Source organism: Astatotilapia calliptera, chromosome 10, assembly GCF_964374335.1.
Source record: "Astatotilapia calliptera chromosome 10, fAstCal68.1, whole genome shotgun sequence".
Lineage (NCBI taxonomy): Eukaryota > Metazoa > Chordata > Actinopteri > Cichliformes > Cichlidae > Astatotilapia > Astatotilapia calliptera.
In genome coordinates this window covers 29,363,632-29,380,260 of record NC_137431.1, presented here as the reverse complement: position 1 = coordinate 29,380,260, position 16,629 = coordinate 29,363,632, and the positions used below count along the sequence as shown (strand labels likewise).

Sequence of the window (16,629 nt, the reverse complement as noted above, 5' to 3'; positions counted from 1 at the left end):
AATAAATGTCCACTAACCTGCAGATAAATCTTAAAATCTCACATATGCATTTATGGAATTTTCTTAAATAAACATCTGCATGATGGAGACTACTTTTTCTTTATGTGGGTGTTTCCAGGAAGGGCAGAGACGCCTGCAAGTTGAAAGCGATTCATTTGAAATCTCAGGGTCCCTCCTCAGTCTCAGGCCAGACTGTCAACAAGCTCAGTGCATATTCTGCACATTGTGTTGCAGACACAGTCAAAGCATCACCTCAATCATAACTGGAGGGTTTTACTTATTGTGTGTGCAAAGATGCTAAACTTTAACCCAGTTACAATGAAACAACGAGGCCTCAAACATTTTAACAATACCTATTCTGCCTCAAATACAAGGTTATGAATTTACTGATTATGTAAACAAAGCTGTATCAATAGCATTGGTGGCATTTTAAAGGGAAGTTTCCAAAAATTAAAAACAAGAGTCTTTAACCACAAATAAATTGTGGTCATTTGAATCTTCACTTTTTAAAGTATTAAGTGTAACTCAAACCTAATCTTAGGTAAATCCGGACACACAACAACAATGTAATTTCCCTTTATGTACGTGACTTGTGAACTTACTCGTCTTCTTGGGCGGAGCGCCTTTGTTGGAGGAGGACGATGGCGAGCTTCCTCCGCTGTCCCCCCCCGATGAGCCCTTGTCATCGTTGGATGTAGACGGACCTGCTGTCACTTTGAAGTCGCAGTTCTCCTTCGATATGCGGTACAGCTCCTGTGCAGAGTGATGAAATGACAACATGGGCTTCGGCCAAGAGATGTAATGTTCTGTGTCAGTGGAGATTGAAGACCCGTGCCGGATTCAAATAATTAAGCCCAGGCATGTTTTACTGCCTCGGCCAATATTTCAACTCATCCGTCAATACTCGCAGGAAGACTGCAAATTTGCTCCTCCTCCCCGCCGTTTCAATCATACTTCATGCTGTCCCCCTGGGTGCTTTGTTTAACAGTGGGATTAATTATTCCATTCCTCCCGTCACCTGTATTACTACACATCCTCCCATTTTTCCCCCATCATATTTTACAATAGAAAGCAATTAGCAACAAGCATCCCTAGAAGATACGCCTCAGTTTTAAATGAATGGCTGATTTCTAAAACGTCTTTTGTGCCGTCTCAATAAAACTTCATCACTGAGCAGCGGCTAATTCTTTCTCAAGCACTACAAATCAAAAACGCTGATATCCTACTTTAAGCTGGTGCAAGTTGGTGGCGCTCTTCCAGTCCTTGTCATCGCGGATTCTCGTCATGCGGGGGAAGCGGATGGAGATGCCATCAGCGGTGTGCATTTCCGATTTGGAAAACTCTGCGCCTGTGATCTCCCACACAGGTGCTTTCTGTAGCACAGGAAACACATAATCATATATAAAAGCCACAAAGGGTCACTGCATGCATTAAAAACACCTCCCATCTCAGAGCCCGTCATTATCTCGGCGCTTTTCGGGGGTAATTCATTTAAAGGAATTCCTGTGGATACACGCAAGAGACGCTTTCAACTTCTAATTTCATTCAAAGGGTGTGCAGTATCCAGATATACAACTGTGCTCTGCGTGAACAGGCCCGCTGGGAAATCCAAATGTGCTGAGTAGTGACATCTCACCTCAGGATCGCGGATAATGAAATCTGGATAATAGTTCTTGATGATTTTCAACCAGCTAGGGATTTTGCTTGGCTCCTACATTAAGACACAAACACACACAGACACACAAAAGATTAATTTTCAATTTTATGATATCAGCTCAATATTCCTGGTTAACCTCTAAGTGGATTCTCTCTGACCTTGCTGATTTTGATCACATCCAGCTCTTTCTGGAGCCTGGCCAACATGGCGTCGTCGTAGCCTCCGGAGCACTTGGTGACTGTGCACCATTTCTTGGAGTCTGGGTCGTAACAGCCCATTAGAAAACTGGACATGATGCCCCCTGGTGGGTAGAAGAAGACGCGCAAGCATTAGGTGAACTGCTTCCCACAGAATAGTCTCTCCACCAGCACCGACTTCTCAAAACCTGCCTCTTCAAATTATCTTTTTTTCTCCTTCCCACTCACTTCCTACAGCCTCTTACGACAAGCGTTTCATCTGATTTATTGTTTCTGCTCTATTAGCTCGTTTTCAACTACACGAGTCGTTTCATTAAGCACGCTTTGAAAACTTGTACCTTTCTCGTTGTGTTTGTTATGTTGTTGCACACTCATTAGCCAGCCTCCTCAATGGCCCCTGCTTCAAATCTCACCTGCTTCTCTATTTCACCCATTGGCATCTTCTCCTTATGTAACAGCCTGTATCTGCACATTTTTCATATGAAATCCTCCAATTTGGTTATGTTTTCCCAGAGTAACGGAGCTGTCTTGTTAATTTCATCATCCTATCTAAACATAATACATGCAAGAATCGTGTATTTATATTTTTGCTTTGTGTCACACCTGCAGAAGGCTTGACCCCGTCTTTCACAGCAAAATTAAAAGTTGGGGGCAAAAGTAAAACTGTCTTAACCGTTCAAAGCTGTTTTCATACATGAACTCCAACAAATGTCTGGAGAATACAGTCAGGAAATCATCTGAAGCTGTCCTTTTTCCCCTGCAGCACACAGCAGGAGAGATTTCGCATCAGACTAATTCTCACTGCTGGAAAAAAATTGTTCAAGAGAAGTAGCTGCCTGACTGAAGCGTGTGTGGACTAACTGGACTATTACACACACGCTGTACTCGCACTGCACAGATCATCGCAATCAGATGTCACTTTGTTAAAGGCCTTTAATGTCCTGACTGCGTCAGACATTTCATTTCAGTTCAGTTCAATTCTATTTTTGTAGTTCCAATTCACAACAGCAGTTGTCTCAGTGGGCTATCGTACTGGAAGATAAAGACTACAGCCCAGACAACCCAGTATAAGCCTGTACTTGGTGACAGTAGGAACAAAGAAATCCCCTTTAACAGGAAGCAGGAACAGCTATCCACCACAAGAGGGCGTAAAACAAAAAGAGCACAGAAAGAGGCCACAAAATAAAGAGAAATCAGTCAAAAGTTAACGGCGTGCAGTAGCGGCATTTAACCACACCAGGAGAGAAAAGGGGTGACTGGAGAAGTGCTCGGTGCATTATGGGAAATGTCCAAGCAGTCTGAGTCCATAACTAAGGAATAGTTGAGGGTCACCTGATCCAGCCATAACTGTAAGCTTTATCAAAAAGGAACATTTGAAGCCGAATCATTAAAGTAAAGATGGTATCTGTCTCCTGAACACAAGCTGGAGCTTCCACAGAACAGAGAGGCCCTGACAGCTTTAGGCTCTGCCTCCATTCTACTTTTAAAACGTGTAAAAATCACAAATAAACCAGAGAAAAGTGCTCTATTTGGATAGTATAGTGCAACGAGGTCTTTGCATTCCCACATGTGCTTTTGTTGGGTAATGTCTATAGTTCAGTGATCCATTAAATGTGTGAAAATGGCTTAAATCACCTCATTTTATGGCGAAACAGAATTGTCAGGGTGAATAAAATAAAGCATCAAGAATGGGAAAAGACTCCATGCCTAATGAAGCAGATGGTTAAGGCTTTACAGACCGTTTGAGCCTTTCCCGTAGAAGGCTCCCAGCACCACCAGGTCAGCTGTGTCTGCCATCGCCCCTTCATTCAAATAGTCCTTCTTTACTTTCAGCCAGTGGCGCTTCCCCGGCTCATAGGTGCTCTGAGACACGCAGATATAAAGCCTCATCATCGCAATGTTTCAGCTACACGTACAGTTTAAGCATAACTTGAGAAATTGAACAGTAAATAAATCTGATTACCAAACGCCGTCATCAATGAACCAACTCACCTTTACGTCTTTTAGCACCAGACCTTCAAGTCCCTCCCTGATGACACGAGTTATCATATCCGCCAGATCCCCTGCTCTCTGACACACACACAGACGCACACGTTTTTAACATGTGTACGCATACAGCACAAAGACGCATTCACAGTTATACTTACAGTGACGTGCTTCATCTCTGAGAACAGGATCCTGTTGGGGACTTCAACCATGTTGTCATGCAGGAACTTCCTGCGTTCACACAGAGGCCTGAAGAAGACAGAAAGCCAGCGGACACGTGAAAATCCACGTTTTCTCTCCGCAGTGCTCTAAAAGTTTGTAAACTTCTGGCTTTGCCTGGGATTCAAACTCCACTCGCACGGGTAAAATCCTCTGCTGCATCCCCACCTCCACATTTTTGCTCTTTATAGTCCTCACCTGATCTGCTGTGCTGGTGGGTTATTCCACGAAGAATCAATTAGTGCCTCCCAGCTGAGCCCCACAGAATCAGCCAATGTTTTGGTACAGTAATTTTTAGGATACCAGATAAAATCAGCCAAAACAAAATATGCCCACCTATGCTGTGGCGGTCCATTGTGAATAAGGGAGTGGCTGAAAGAAGCTTCTTCTTTTAACTTTAAGTATATTCAATAAAGGCATTCAAAGTTTTACCTTTATACTACGAAAACACTCAGTTACAGGCCTTTGAATTATCTAAGGGTGGGTGCAGCACTTTTTGAGAGTAACTTCATAAATTTAGTAAGTACAACGAAATTCTCAGGAGTGGAAAACACAGTTAAGCTCTGTGTAAATCAACTTTATACTTTATACCATTATTTCTATGAGCAACTCTGAGCATAAATATCATTACATGTGTCACAATTTTAATAGGAAAACTTCACCGTTTAACTTATATTACATACAGTTAGAGGAAATAAGCACTGGAAGTCTGGATGTTTAATCTGTTGTCTGATAATACACAGGAGGGCATTAAAAAAGTGCATTGTGGGTAAACTCACGGGGCTCATATCACCATGAGAGAGAGGTGATTAGTCAAAGCTAGTTATGACTTATAAAAGGTCCCTTTTTATGAACTCTCTGATGCCAGGCAATCAGATTCTGGAGCCAATCCCCTCTGGCAGGAGGGAGTATTGGAGAAGTGCTCAGTGCATTCTGGGAAGTCCCCCAGTAGTCAGTGTCCAAAGGAGCATAACTAAGGAAGGATTCAAGGTCACTTGATCAAGCCATAACTCTAAGCTTTATCAAAAAGGAACATTTGAAGCCGAATCATTAAAGTAAAGAACTGAAGTTTCCACAGAAGAGAGAGGCCCATGGCTCCATGCCCAGTGAAGTGGATGGTTTAGGCTTCACCCTGGACATAAAGTTTTTGAGTCACTCCCCTCTGGCAGGAAGCTGCAAACCCATCGGGATCAATACTTCACTGCATTCAAACAGCAGCTTCTTTCCATCTGCAGCGGAACTGCTCAACAAAGCCTCCTCCACTGATTCACTTTATAATCACTGTTTTCCATTAACACACCATTATGCTTATTCAGCCCATTAACGTTTGCACATTGGACTCCACTGCACTCCATATACATTTGAAAATTTATATTTATATATTCTCATAGTGCCTCTATAGAAGAACAGCTTAAGTATTTGTCCAACAAATTGAAGATCTCTGGTTCGTTCCTGCGAGGAAGAAAAATCCATTTGTGGAAGGCATAAAAAAAAAAAAAAGTATGTACCAAATCAAACTCTACCTGAGCACACAAGCATGATTTTGTGCTTTTGTATCAAACATTCACTCACATTTATACTTGGATGAACACAGTGGACAGCAAACTGGGGCTCAGCATCTTGTATGAGGATACTTAGGCATGCAGACTGAAGCAGGGATCAATCCCCAACCTTCCAATTAGCTCTACAGCTACCTTCGATATAAGGGAGCAGCTGAAAGTAGCCGTTATATATTTTTCTTTTGCACCACTGTTACACAAAGTCACATTACTTGTTTGTGTTAACACTTGGAAATAAATGTGATTCTGGTTCTGAGGTTTGCATAAATTAATTTTGATTTTTAAGGATCCTCAGACACCCTGTTACATGAACTACTCTTGCTCAAGTGGATGTGAATTTGAAGGTCACTAGATGCTGAAGACTGGTCCTCAGTGTCCTTCATTAATCATTTCAAAGTCCCCCTGTTCCAGACATACAAGCTCGAGTACTGATAATAAGTTATTATTTTCTTTCGTTAGAAAAAAAGGACTGCAAATAAAGTGAAATCTTTCCATAAAACCACAAATTAACCACATAACAGCGAGTGAGCAAACCACAAGGACAGAGCAGCCTATTAATGTTAAAAACGACATGCTTGCATCATCCCCATAAGGGGTTACTCTGCACAGTGAAGTGCAAAGTCATTTCTGAGACAAAGGATGGATTGAAAGAGCATTACCTCTCCATGAGACTCACACCATTGAAGTAGATACAGTCAAAAACAAAAAGGCACACCTTGGCGTCTTGAAAGGCTGCTTTCTGAAGGGAGAGGAGAGGAAGGTTTGTGGGGTGACAAGAAAGCCAAGAGGGAGAAAGTAAAAAAAGCTGTGTGACAAAACAAAGAGCATAAAGTGGCTGCAGTGTTCTCACCTTGTGTACACCCAAGGTCCCGAAGGGCAGGGGTTTACTGGTCTTTGTGTCAATTAGGAGGACTTCAGCATCCAGTATCATGCTGTGGCCACCAGGAAAAGCCTGAGGGATGTATTCTTTGAAATGGGCCACCTGAAACATCAACACAGACACACACAGGGAGCTCAGTTACTGAGTGGAAACAAATACCATGTGACAACAACAACTATTACAACAAGCACAAACCTGTAAAAACAATAGGTTTCATTAATAAAGTGCATTATTTTCAACCAAAAAATGTTTTAAAAAGCAAAGATCAAATGAGACATTTGATGCTCGTGGTTCAGGCTTGTACCCACCATCCTCTTTTATAACACTGTGGGGGATGATCTAAACAGTTCTCTGCCGTTATCATTCATCAGAATAAAGAACATTAGGTACCTTGGACTGTTGTAATTAGACTCCATTCCCACCCCCACAGAATGTTAACCTAGCATTAACATAAATTGCCTAATTACAGCGGCTGAGGCTGCATAATTAGCCATTTGGCTGATGGGCTGCAATGACAAGACGGTCACTCAAGACAAAATGTCTGAAGCCTTCAGGCTAGAGGACTAAAAGTGGACCGCAGACACCATAAAAACAAGTACCAGGCTTTAAAATGCCTCAGAAAGCATAGGCTGCACTTCCACATGAGAAGCCTGGAAAAATATGGTGTGTATACATCACGCACAAGAGCTACATGGCTTTTTCCAACTTGTGCCATGCTTGGCATCCTCTTCTTCATGATTGTTGTGAAGTGCGTTTTGTGTGCACCGAAGCAATTTCAAAGGGCTAATGAACATGATGCAGAGCTATTTATTCCTGCACGTTTAAGTCTCTGTGCATCATGCTGAGAAAGCAAATGCTGGAAAATCACTGTGGGAAATGTCTGAATTTCACGCTGGGAAAATACCTTTAAGCTGCTAATCCTGCCGGGGCAAACCTGAACACACTGCATCCTGATGAGCATTGTTACATTAATCAGTAAATAGCTTCACGGACCGGGAGCCCGCACATTTGCATCTGTGCTGTCTGTGCATGTGCGCGATAAGACTGACTTTGTGAGGCAGCACTGGTTTGAGGCTGCGACTGAAGTAGCTGAAGTTGTCTCCGTTCTTGTGGACCTGCACGCGCTCGCCATCGTACTTGATCTCAGAGTACATCCCGTTGGGGCATTTCTTCATGGCGTACTCGATGGATTTACACGCCTCCGCCTGAAACCACAACAAGGAAACAATCGTTTCTGAAGTTCTAATTGCTTTATGTGAACTTACTTTTCATGAAAGGTTTCCCAAGGTTGATCCAATTTAAGAAGACAAACAAGAAAAAAAGGTTATCAATCATGTAGGATTAACAGTAGATTCAACAATTTCCTTCACAATATGAGACCATTAATAAAAACATCCAGTGAGAATCACCAAGTTCGAAACCACGAGGGTGATGAAATTTTGTAAAACTTAAGTTTATGTCAGTATACGCCAAAAAGAGGGCAAACGGTGACATTTAAGTCTCCTCCTGGGATCTTTCAGGGTTTCTGTTGCTGGGAACCTCAGCAGCACACCTGGTTCATTAGAAAACCTTGAATTTCTTTAATCATTAGGAAGTTTTGCAGGCAACTACATGATGTGGACAGACAGAAGATGGCCAAAATTTATTTATTATTGCCATGACTTCAAAGTGACTACTCATTTACACAACACCAACCTAAATGACTATTTTGTATCCACTGAAAGACGATCTAGCGCTTCATCTTCTGCCAGCTCATGTTAGGAGAACAAAGTTAAAACTAATAACACCGAAGTTGCTCGCCTGAGGATCGTTAAAGAACAGCCTGTGCTAATCATTTGTAACCTAAAATGCGATGCGGGGATAGCTGCAGCGCATTTCCATTTTCTTTTATTTGGTGTAATTAAAGGGCCGCTGTGTAATGTGCAATTTAATGGTCTGTAAAACACATTTTAAATCATGCTGAATTAATATTTGCACTTCAGGATGGGTTGGGGACAGTTACGTGTCTGCAGTGCAGAGTTATCTGTAGGATCCAGCTGCTGCGTGTCTGGCTGTCGAGTAACAAACCATCAAAAAAACCAATATATTCTCTAAATATTCAGACATTTTAACTTAACATAAAGTAAACTTTGGCTCATGCTAAATCTTTAAGCAGGCTGCAAACAGACAGAGTGACTCAGCTGAATAGCCAGTCGTTCTCTCAGTGAATGTGTGAAGTTGGGACTGCTTTGTTTAGACTTGATGTATGGCCATCTTAACGACCGCTGCACAGAAAAGTACTTTTGCTCAGGATGAATGACGACAGACAGAAGAGCTGACCTTCTAAACTGAGGATTTTCTGTAATCCACATCTTTTCCTTGCATACAGAACTGCACAAAGCCTTTGAGCACACATCAGATTTAACACCTCTAATCACTACATTGTGATGTTTTTGCAGTGAACCACGGCAAACAAAAGTACGAGTTGCAAGATTTACTGCTGCAGAAGCCTTGAGGCATGCTCAGAGCTCAATCTACAAACAAGATGTTTGTCTAGACTATTTTAAAGAGAAACGTGGAAGTACCGAAATGCGAACAAGCACCTGCGCTACGACAACTTCACTGCCTTTGACCAAAGTACGACACAGTGACCATATTCTGGTGTTCATTTAGGCTGACATCTGAAGGCTGTGAATGCTGCAGCACAGGATCCACATCATTTTCATCAAACCCCTGATTAACCCAATCCTCTTATAGACCACTCCCACCAGGCTAGAGCTGCTTCCTCACAGGTTAAAGGTGATCACTCCAGGCAACTTTATATTCATCTGTATCGTCACTTCCCTCTAACACACACCGGGGTCAGGGGTTAACTTTTTCTTTTAATTTGTTACCGTGTCTGTATCCCTAATTTATATCCTGGTTTATTTCCACAGGTAACATCCGTCCCGTCCCCTGACACGTGTAATAAATCGGCAAAATAAATGAGGCCATTGCTTGGGGAAAAGTATCCTAATACTTATGTAAATATTTTAATTTTGTACTGTGCATGTGTGTCTTGTGTGATTTATGAGGTCAGAAAGGTCAGATGACAGACATCCTCTATTCCCTAATTGAGTTAATTAAGTTGAATTAGCTCACATAGTTTTTAAATGTGACTGCTTCTTCTTCTTCTTTCTTTTTTTTTTTTACATCACTGTGGTTCAAACACCTCAGCTTTGCATTCACATGAAGACTCGGAGATTAAAAGCAGACAAAGACCGTGTGTATGTGCATCTGTACTGTATAATTTGACACTTTTTATTAGGAATCCTTACCAACATGGGCTGGACGGGGGTCATAAGTGAGGCCTCGATAGTGAGGAGTTTCTTAGGTCCTGAACCATTGGACACCTCCTGCTGATTCTTTAACACCCTTTCAATCACGTCTCCCAGATTACGCGAGGCCTTGAAGGCATCGTAAGCGTTTGGATCCACTGCATCCAAGCTGCATAAAGAGGCAACAATGACAGGCTGCTATTAAAAAAATAAAAATCACAGATCACATGATGGTCAGCCTGCATCTGACTGAGAAAACACAGCAGTGTCCTTTCTCTCTAGGGCAGGGACGAGCAATAAGCTGAACTCAATTCTGCTCAATATTAATTTTGTCTCTTTATAAATTACTGGTAAAGTCCTTCACAACAGTCCCAGTTTGTCATGTGGTCCCCTTGGGAAAATTACTGCGCACCCCTGCTCTCTAAATGCCTTCACGCAGCATAACAGTGCCTAACAGATGCCCTCATTGTAGGATCAAGGATCGTGCTTTTTCAGTGCATCTGTAGCCTTGATTTATTACGTTTATTTTTACAGAAGCCCACATATCTTTACCTGAAATGTATAATTTATGACCACAAAGAATGAAAGGTTGGTAAAGATCATAAATTACACAGACAAGATGGTCATAGTCACCATAACGTTGCCCAACAGCCACAAAAATCCTGGTGTGCACTTTTTTTTGTCCTTTTTTTCTCTCTAATGAGGACCATAATTTACAAAAATGATGTTACTGTGATCAAAATGAATTGAAATGAGAGATTAAGAACAGAAACACGGATGATGGGAGTCACAGGGTAGTTTTTCCATAACCTTCTTCACAGTGACTTTTTGAAACTGGACGAGCTGCCCTCTTCTGGTCATTTGAGAGAATGCAGATTTAATGCAGCTTTAAAGCAACTGCCTCACTATTCAGACTTTCCATCTTTGCGTAAAATAAACCTGCCTCTGTCATGTTCAAAGAGAATAACTAAATAATCCAAAGATACTTACACGTGTTTAGCACCAGCGTTCATCTTCAAATCGTGCTTAATTAGGCGAACGATGCATTTCAGGTCATTACTGGTGCATCTGTAGGGAAGGGAAAATTCAGACTATTACTGTGAAGCAAATTCTGAAGCATTACAACATTTCGGGAAGACGAAATCTAAAAGCAAACAAATGACAAATATAAAATGATTGGATTAAAATGCCTTAAAGTGAATAATGGAAGCTGCACACACCTCAGAAAGAACCTGCTTCGTTAGAGGCAGCTGAAAGACCCTATTAATGTTATAGTATGCTAGCAAACCCTTTAGTTGGTACAGCAAAAAAATAATGTCCATGTCTGTTTACAGCTTGCAAGATGCAATTTATGACAAACAAACATAGCCTGGTGTCTGCTGCAGCGGAGGGGAGAATGCCAAATAAAGATCTTGGGATAATGTACGCGTTTGTGTTAGACATGCCCGAGGCAGGCAATCGAGAAAGGAGGGAAAAGTACACAAATGCAGGCAATAGAAAAAGCCATAAGAAAAAAATAATAAGTGGAAGGAAATAATTGTACCATAAATACTGGAAAATGGAACCTCTAAGTACGTCTTCCTGCTTCTACGGAGCTATCGGAACTTTTACAGGCAGTAAAGCAAAGACGTCACGTGGAGAGGTGCAGCTACAAACACCAAGGTCAGCCTTATTGGGGTTATTTGTAAGAATTACCATATCTTTTAACATTTTAACACTCAGCCTGACTGATATAAAAAATGATTATGTGTTTTATTACTTTTTGGCAATATCCTCCAGCTCGTTCTGCTGCTCATCCTCCTTCGTCAGCTGGGAAAGTCGGGTCAGGGATGCGTCCACTTCCTGGATGGTAAGGAGACTTTTGGCAGCTGGGGGAAATGATTTACTCTCATCAAAGAACATCCTCACCGTCTCAGACACGTCACCCTTAAAAGGAAAAACGAAACAAAAACAGACACGATGTCAAGAGCCTGTAATTCTGCGTTCGTGTTAAGGGTCTGTCCACTTCGAACACCGAAATACTGTAAGAGTGACGATTTATGGACGACAGACCTGCTCCAGATCGCGCACCATGTCATCCTGGTTGCTCCTGAATATGCGGCTGAAGAGTTTTACAATCTGCTTGTCATTGAGGTTGTAGACGCTTTTCACAACACCCGGCAGGAGCAATTTCACAGTCAGGTAAAGATCGCCGTGGAACTTATCTAGGATGGAAGACAAAGGAGAAAATTCACAGAAATGTAAAGATGACGTGCTGGATTTTGTATATATACAGAAAAAGGTAGAAAAAAAATAAGAGAGAGACAGCTACCTCCACTTGTGCCCTTCCTGAGGAACTTTTCAATAATCTGCGTCTTTGTATTGTAGCTGTTGTTTTCGGCCACCATGGCACAGAGCTTGCGAAACTCTCTGAAGAGGCAGTCTTTGTGCTGGGGGTCACAGAGCTGGGTGGACAGCGCGCTGCCTTGGCTGGCTTTGGCAGGGGAAGAGGACGCCCCAGGGCTGCTGCTAGAACTGCCAGCCTTTGTTGCTGTAAGGAGAGTGAAGGGGAACAGTGCAGAGACCATGATTTATTGATCACTATGAAGGGGCCGGAGTGGATTCTGAAAAATGTCAGCCTTTGTACTTAAGCCCGAATTCTCTACAACACTGATACTGGCTGAAACCATTGTTTTCAGAGCACGCCACATTCATATTATTTTTATTCCTATTCTGGCCGTGGCCCTCAGACTGTAGTGCACGAGTTTCCCTGCCTATTCAATCCAGTTTATTACTGGTGGCTTACATCACCACTGGGAATATGAAAGCAGTTTTGCTTCCACCTGTTTATTGCTTCAGTTTGCTGACTTGTGGATACCTGTAATTGAGCTATAAGCTGCAAAGGGAAACTACTAACAGAAAACCGCTTTAAAGATCCCACATAAGTTTGTTTACTTTTCTAAAGTGTTTTCATTTTAATTTAATTTAATTAACGTATGCATTTAGGTCCATTATGGAAAACTGCCAGATTTAGCCTCACAGGCTCATTTCCACCTGCAGTCCCTGGCAGGTTGACAACATTCATTCTATGCATACAAAAGACCCAGAAGCATGTAAGTGATGTGCGTATTTGGTTTACACAACTGCTAGTGACTATCTTGTGAATTCTTTGCATGTTAACGCGTGTAAATTAATAATTAATAAGGACTGTTTTTTCTTTTTTCTGAGTGACTTGAATTTCGACATAACTCACCAGTGAAGCCTGAAAACTTCCTTGGCGCATTGACAGATGGGTCAGCGGGGGGAGCCATCAGCTGACCGGTGGTGTTCAACTTGGCCTGCACCTTCTTTTTTGGACTTGCATTAACTTTGGCCATCAAGTCTGCAAGACAAGGCGAGTGGATTTAGAAGAAAGAAGACCTGAGATGCCCTAACTTATTTATTTAATGTTGACAATATACTAGTGAGATCACACATAAGTGATGTGTATGGGACCTAGCTGTCACAAGACTACATATCAAAGAGTTTGCTGTATAATGCTATATGAATACATAAGCCAGGGCATGCCTACAGTCTTTATGGCTGTTTGTTCATTATCCTGTAACCTGCATTTAACAGCCTACACAAGGAAACCAGGAAATTAATCATTTTCCTCAAGAGAAGCAAAGAAAGCACAAGTTGCATGTATGCCCTAAATCTATACACAACCTATGCAAGTACCCAACGCTGCTTACAGCATTTATACTTGTGTCTCTTTTGCACTGCAACCAAAATGCTAGCTGTTGAGTTTCTGGCTTCAAGTTGATCCACTGTCTTCCAGTCAATTACAAAAAAATCAAAACAATTCACAATTACAATAATGTTCAGTTACATTTCCAGGAAGGCATACATCAGGTTACAGCATAGAGTTTCAAAGGGGTTTGCTCCTGCATAGATTTAATATAGATGCATAAATCCAAATTAAATCTCATTTTCCCTAATGACAGTTTAACTATAAATAAATATACAATAAATGGGCGAGTCAATTACTGACAAATATTTTTGACACATTATTGCAGCTTTCACTTGACAAACACTAAGTAAACATGTTGCCATGCCTTCACTGAACGGCCATCTAATTATCTGTACGGGTACAACAAGTAAGTTGACACTGGGCGGGAAGATGTGAGCCACACCACTGGTTTCATGTCAGTATCCCACATGTATTCACAATACTACTAGTATATCAGTCAGCTGCTGCACTTCAACTGATTTGCGGGATTGTGAATTGAAATTTCAAGAATAGATCAGGTCACATCAAAAGTGCACTGCAGCTGAGATTCACTGACTGTTGACTTTATGAACACAGGAGCTTGATCTGATTCCAACAATGGGTAAAATTTTCCTTTGGCCAAGGCTTAAATATTGCCTGTGAGCAGTAGAAGGGTTTAAATATACAATAAATGTATGTTCACAGACAATTTTTCTGCATAAAAAGCATTTTAAAAATGTGAAATTTACATTTTGAGTGGCTTTTGTACCTGAAACGTGTTTATTTATGATCTCCTTGTCAGCATCCTGTAATTCCTCCCAGCCCTCCAGGTCGGTGATATCCTCGATCTTCTTCGTGGTGGCTCTGGCTCTTTCCAGCTTTTCGAATATACACTTCACATGGTACCACTCTTTCATCTCCCCTGCAGACTCACTGAAAGGGTTTGGCACAACTTTGCCTATGCGCACTATTCCCTTCTGGATTTTGTCCTTGCATTTCTTACATCCTGCTGTGCCACGTTTGGCATATTCAACGAGAAACCTCTGATCTGCCATATCCGGCTGATTGGAGAAACTTTGATGCAGGAAAAGCCAGGGAGGATAGTTTGGGAGAAGACTGTGCTTTTGGGATACCGAGGATAATGCAGAGATTTTCCTTGTAAAATGTAACTCATGAAAAGACAAAGGTAGACGCTCAGCACATGAATAGACAGAAAAGGCCCTACACAACCTGAAGTGTTTCTGACATCTAACAAGTTTTCCACTGGGATTTAGGACTACGCAGATAGTCTTTTGAAGCAATAAAATGAGAGTTTTCTGCATTAAGTTGCAATGATGAACAGTTCAGAACCTAAAAAAAGCAAAAGGATATAATGGTTAATGACACAGCTTTCTTTTAAATACAAGGTACGTCAATATACTAAAAAAAAAACCTAATGCTAACAGCTCTAATAAAAGGTTCACTGACTCAGCAGTATGTTATGCATTCATTGCAAGTGTAAATTTCCTGATTCCAGTTAGGCATTAACATTGCTTCCCACTGCACATTCACAGGGCTTCTGCAGGGTTCATAAAGGCAAATTTATTACATTGGATCCCTTTTTAAGGCAATTTAATACAATTTATAGTTGTATAATCCAAAATATTAATGATAAATGGAAAGCTAGTAGGGCCAGTATGACAAAACATTATTTGTAATATTTCAGCACTTACATAAAATTCATATAAAAATGTTTTTAACGACACAACTGAATTACTTCATGCAATGCTGACCTAAATCAGTGCGACTCTGGAGCCACATGAGTCTCTTTGATCCCGCTCTTGTGGCTCCAGGTGGCTTTGACAAAACAATTAGCAATCCCTGAAGAAATGGACTACGAATCCAAAAAACAAACAGAAAAACAAACAAAAAAAGCCCACAAAATGAAACTTAGACTGGTCGTTTTTTGTTTGTTTTACTACTTTTAAAGCTATTGTGTTGTTATACGTTTTATTTATTGTCAAAATAGGCTACTTTTGCATTTCAAAAATTTTTGTTGGTAATAAAATAAATAGATTAAAAAAAATAACAATTACAAAAATTATATACAAATGGCATTATCATAATGAAAATACTAACAGTTCCAGATAAGCATAACTAGGCTGCAGCAGAGTAGCCGCATGTGGGAAAATAATTTTGTTTCCTCCACCTATTAGTAACGTTGATAGGCTGACTTATAGTAATGGGCTGTGTAGCCTTCTTTATAAGGCTCCAATATCTTCTGTGGCTCCATTCAGAGTTTTTAAGTAAAAAAAAAAAAAGCCCTACATTTCGACGATAAATTACACAGATTTCAGTAGGCAGTAAACAAGGAAAAGGTCAGGATGCTCCATGCATACAAACATGACCTTACAATTCTCTAACACAAATCTACAAAAAACAAAAGAGCACACGGATTACCCTGTTGGACAGAACAAAAAAAGTAAAAGACTATTACATGTCATATATAAGCTTTGGAATAATGGCAAACAGCTAAAATTTAAAGGATTAACGAACACAGATGTATCAAAGTGCTCTAGAGTATCACTGGACAGTTTTTCTATCTTGTTTATTCTTTACTGTAGTGACTTTAATGCAACACAATGTTTTCAGTTCAAGGCTAATAAAGGATTTTGGAAAAGACACAAAGTACACGTTGACTTATTTTAATATTTACGCATATTTGAAAAAAGAAAAAAAAAACAGCGTGCCTATTCAGTTACACAAACGTGCATTTTTAAATGTTAACGTTAAGCGCACCTCCAAAACATCCGACGTGTAAGTTTGCTGACACGAAGGCAAGTGGATATGCTCACTAACGTTAGCATTAGCAATGCTCACTTTGTTCTACGCTCGAAGGAAATTATCACGTCGACTTAATAGACTGCACACCAGTTATCACAAATACTTTAACATGCTACTAAAAGTGCTACACGTGTTTATGTACTGTACCTTAGAGAAGCCGAGTAAACGGTAATAGGACGCTTTAAACTGCTAGCACTCCTCATTGTTGTTAGCCAACAGCCCAGCGACGTTAAGTCAGCGTAATTGCAATTTAAATATGCAAAGCCTTTCCGGTTTGGCTCC

General features: G+C 40.9%; 1 protein-coding gene across 1 annotated transcript in view; it reads right to left on the bottom strand.

Annotated features, from left to right (window-relative positions):
- The window catches only part of lig3 (ligase III, DNA, ATP-dependent), a 19,199-nt gene extending 2,570 nt beyond the window's left edge, over window positions 1-16,629 (bottom strand). The window contains exons 1-18 of the mRNA XM_026183145.2: window positions 16,495-16,629; window positions 14,294-14,874; window positions 13,027-13,155; window positions 12,106-12,324; window positions 11,847-11,998; window positions 11,554-11,720; window positions 10,785-10,862; window positions 9,795-9,963; window positions 7,548-7,703; window positions 6,469-6,600; window positions 6,278-6,357; window positions 4,002-4,089; window positions 3,847-3,924; window positions 3,594-3,717; window positions 1,816-1,958; window positions 1,637-1,711; window positions 1,227-1,373; window positions 603-753 (exon numbers count right to left, since the gene is read on the bottom strand). Of these exons, the coding sequence (XP_026038930.2) occupies window positions 603-753; window positions 1,227-1,373; window positions 1,637-1,711; window positions 1,816-1,958; window positions 3,594-3,717; window positions 3,847-3,924; window positions 4,002-4,089; window positions 6,278-6,357; window positions 6,469-6,600; window positions 7,548-7,703; window positions 9,795-9,963; window positions 10,785-10,862; window positions 11,554-11,720; window positions 11,847-11,998; window positions 12,106-12,324; window positions 13,027-13,155; window positions 14,294-14,846 (2,641 nt within the window). The 5' untranslated portion in view covers window positions 14,847-14,874; window positions 16,495-16,629. The remainder of the gene's footprint in view (window positions 1-602; window positions 754-1,226; window positions 1,374-1,636; window positions 1,712-1,815; window positions 1,959-3,593; window positions 3,718-3,846; window positions 3,925-4,001; window positions 4,090-6,277; window positions 6,358-6,468; window positions 6,601-7,547; window positions 7,704-9,794; window positions 9,964-10,784; window positions 10,863-11,553; window positions 11,721-11,846; window positions 11,999-12,105; window positions 12,325-13,026; window positions 13,156-14,293; window positions 14,875-16,494) is intronic.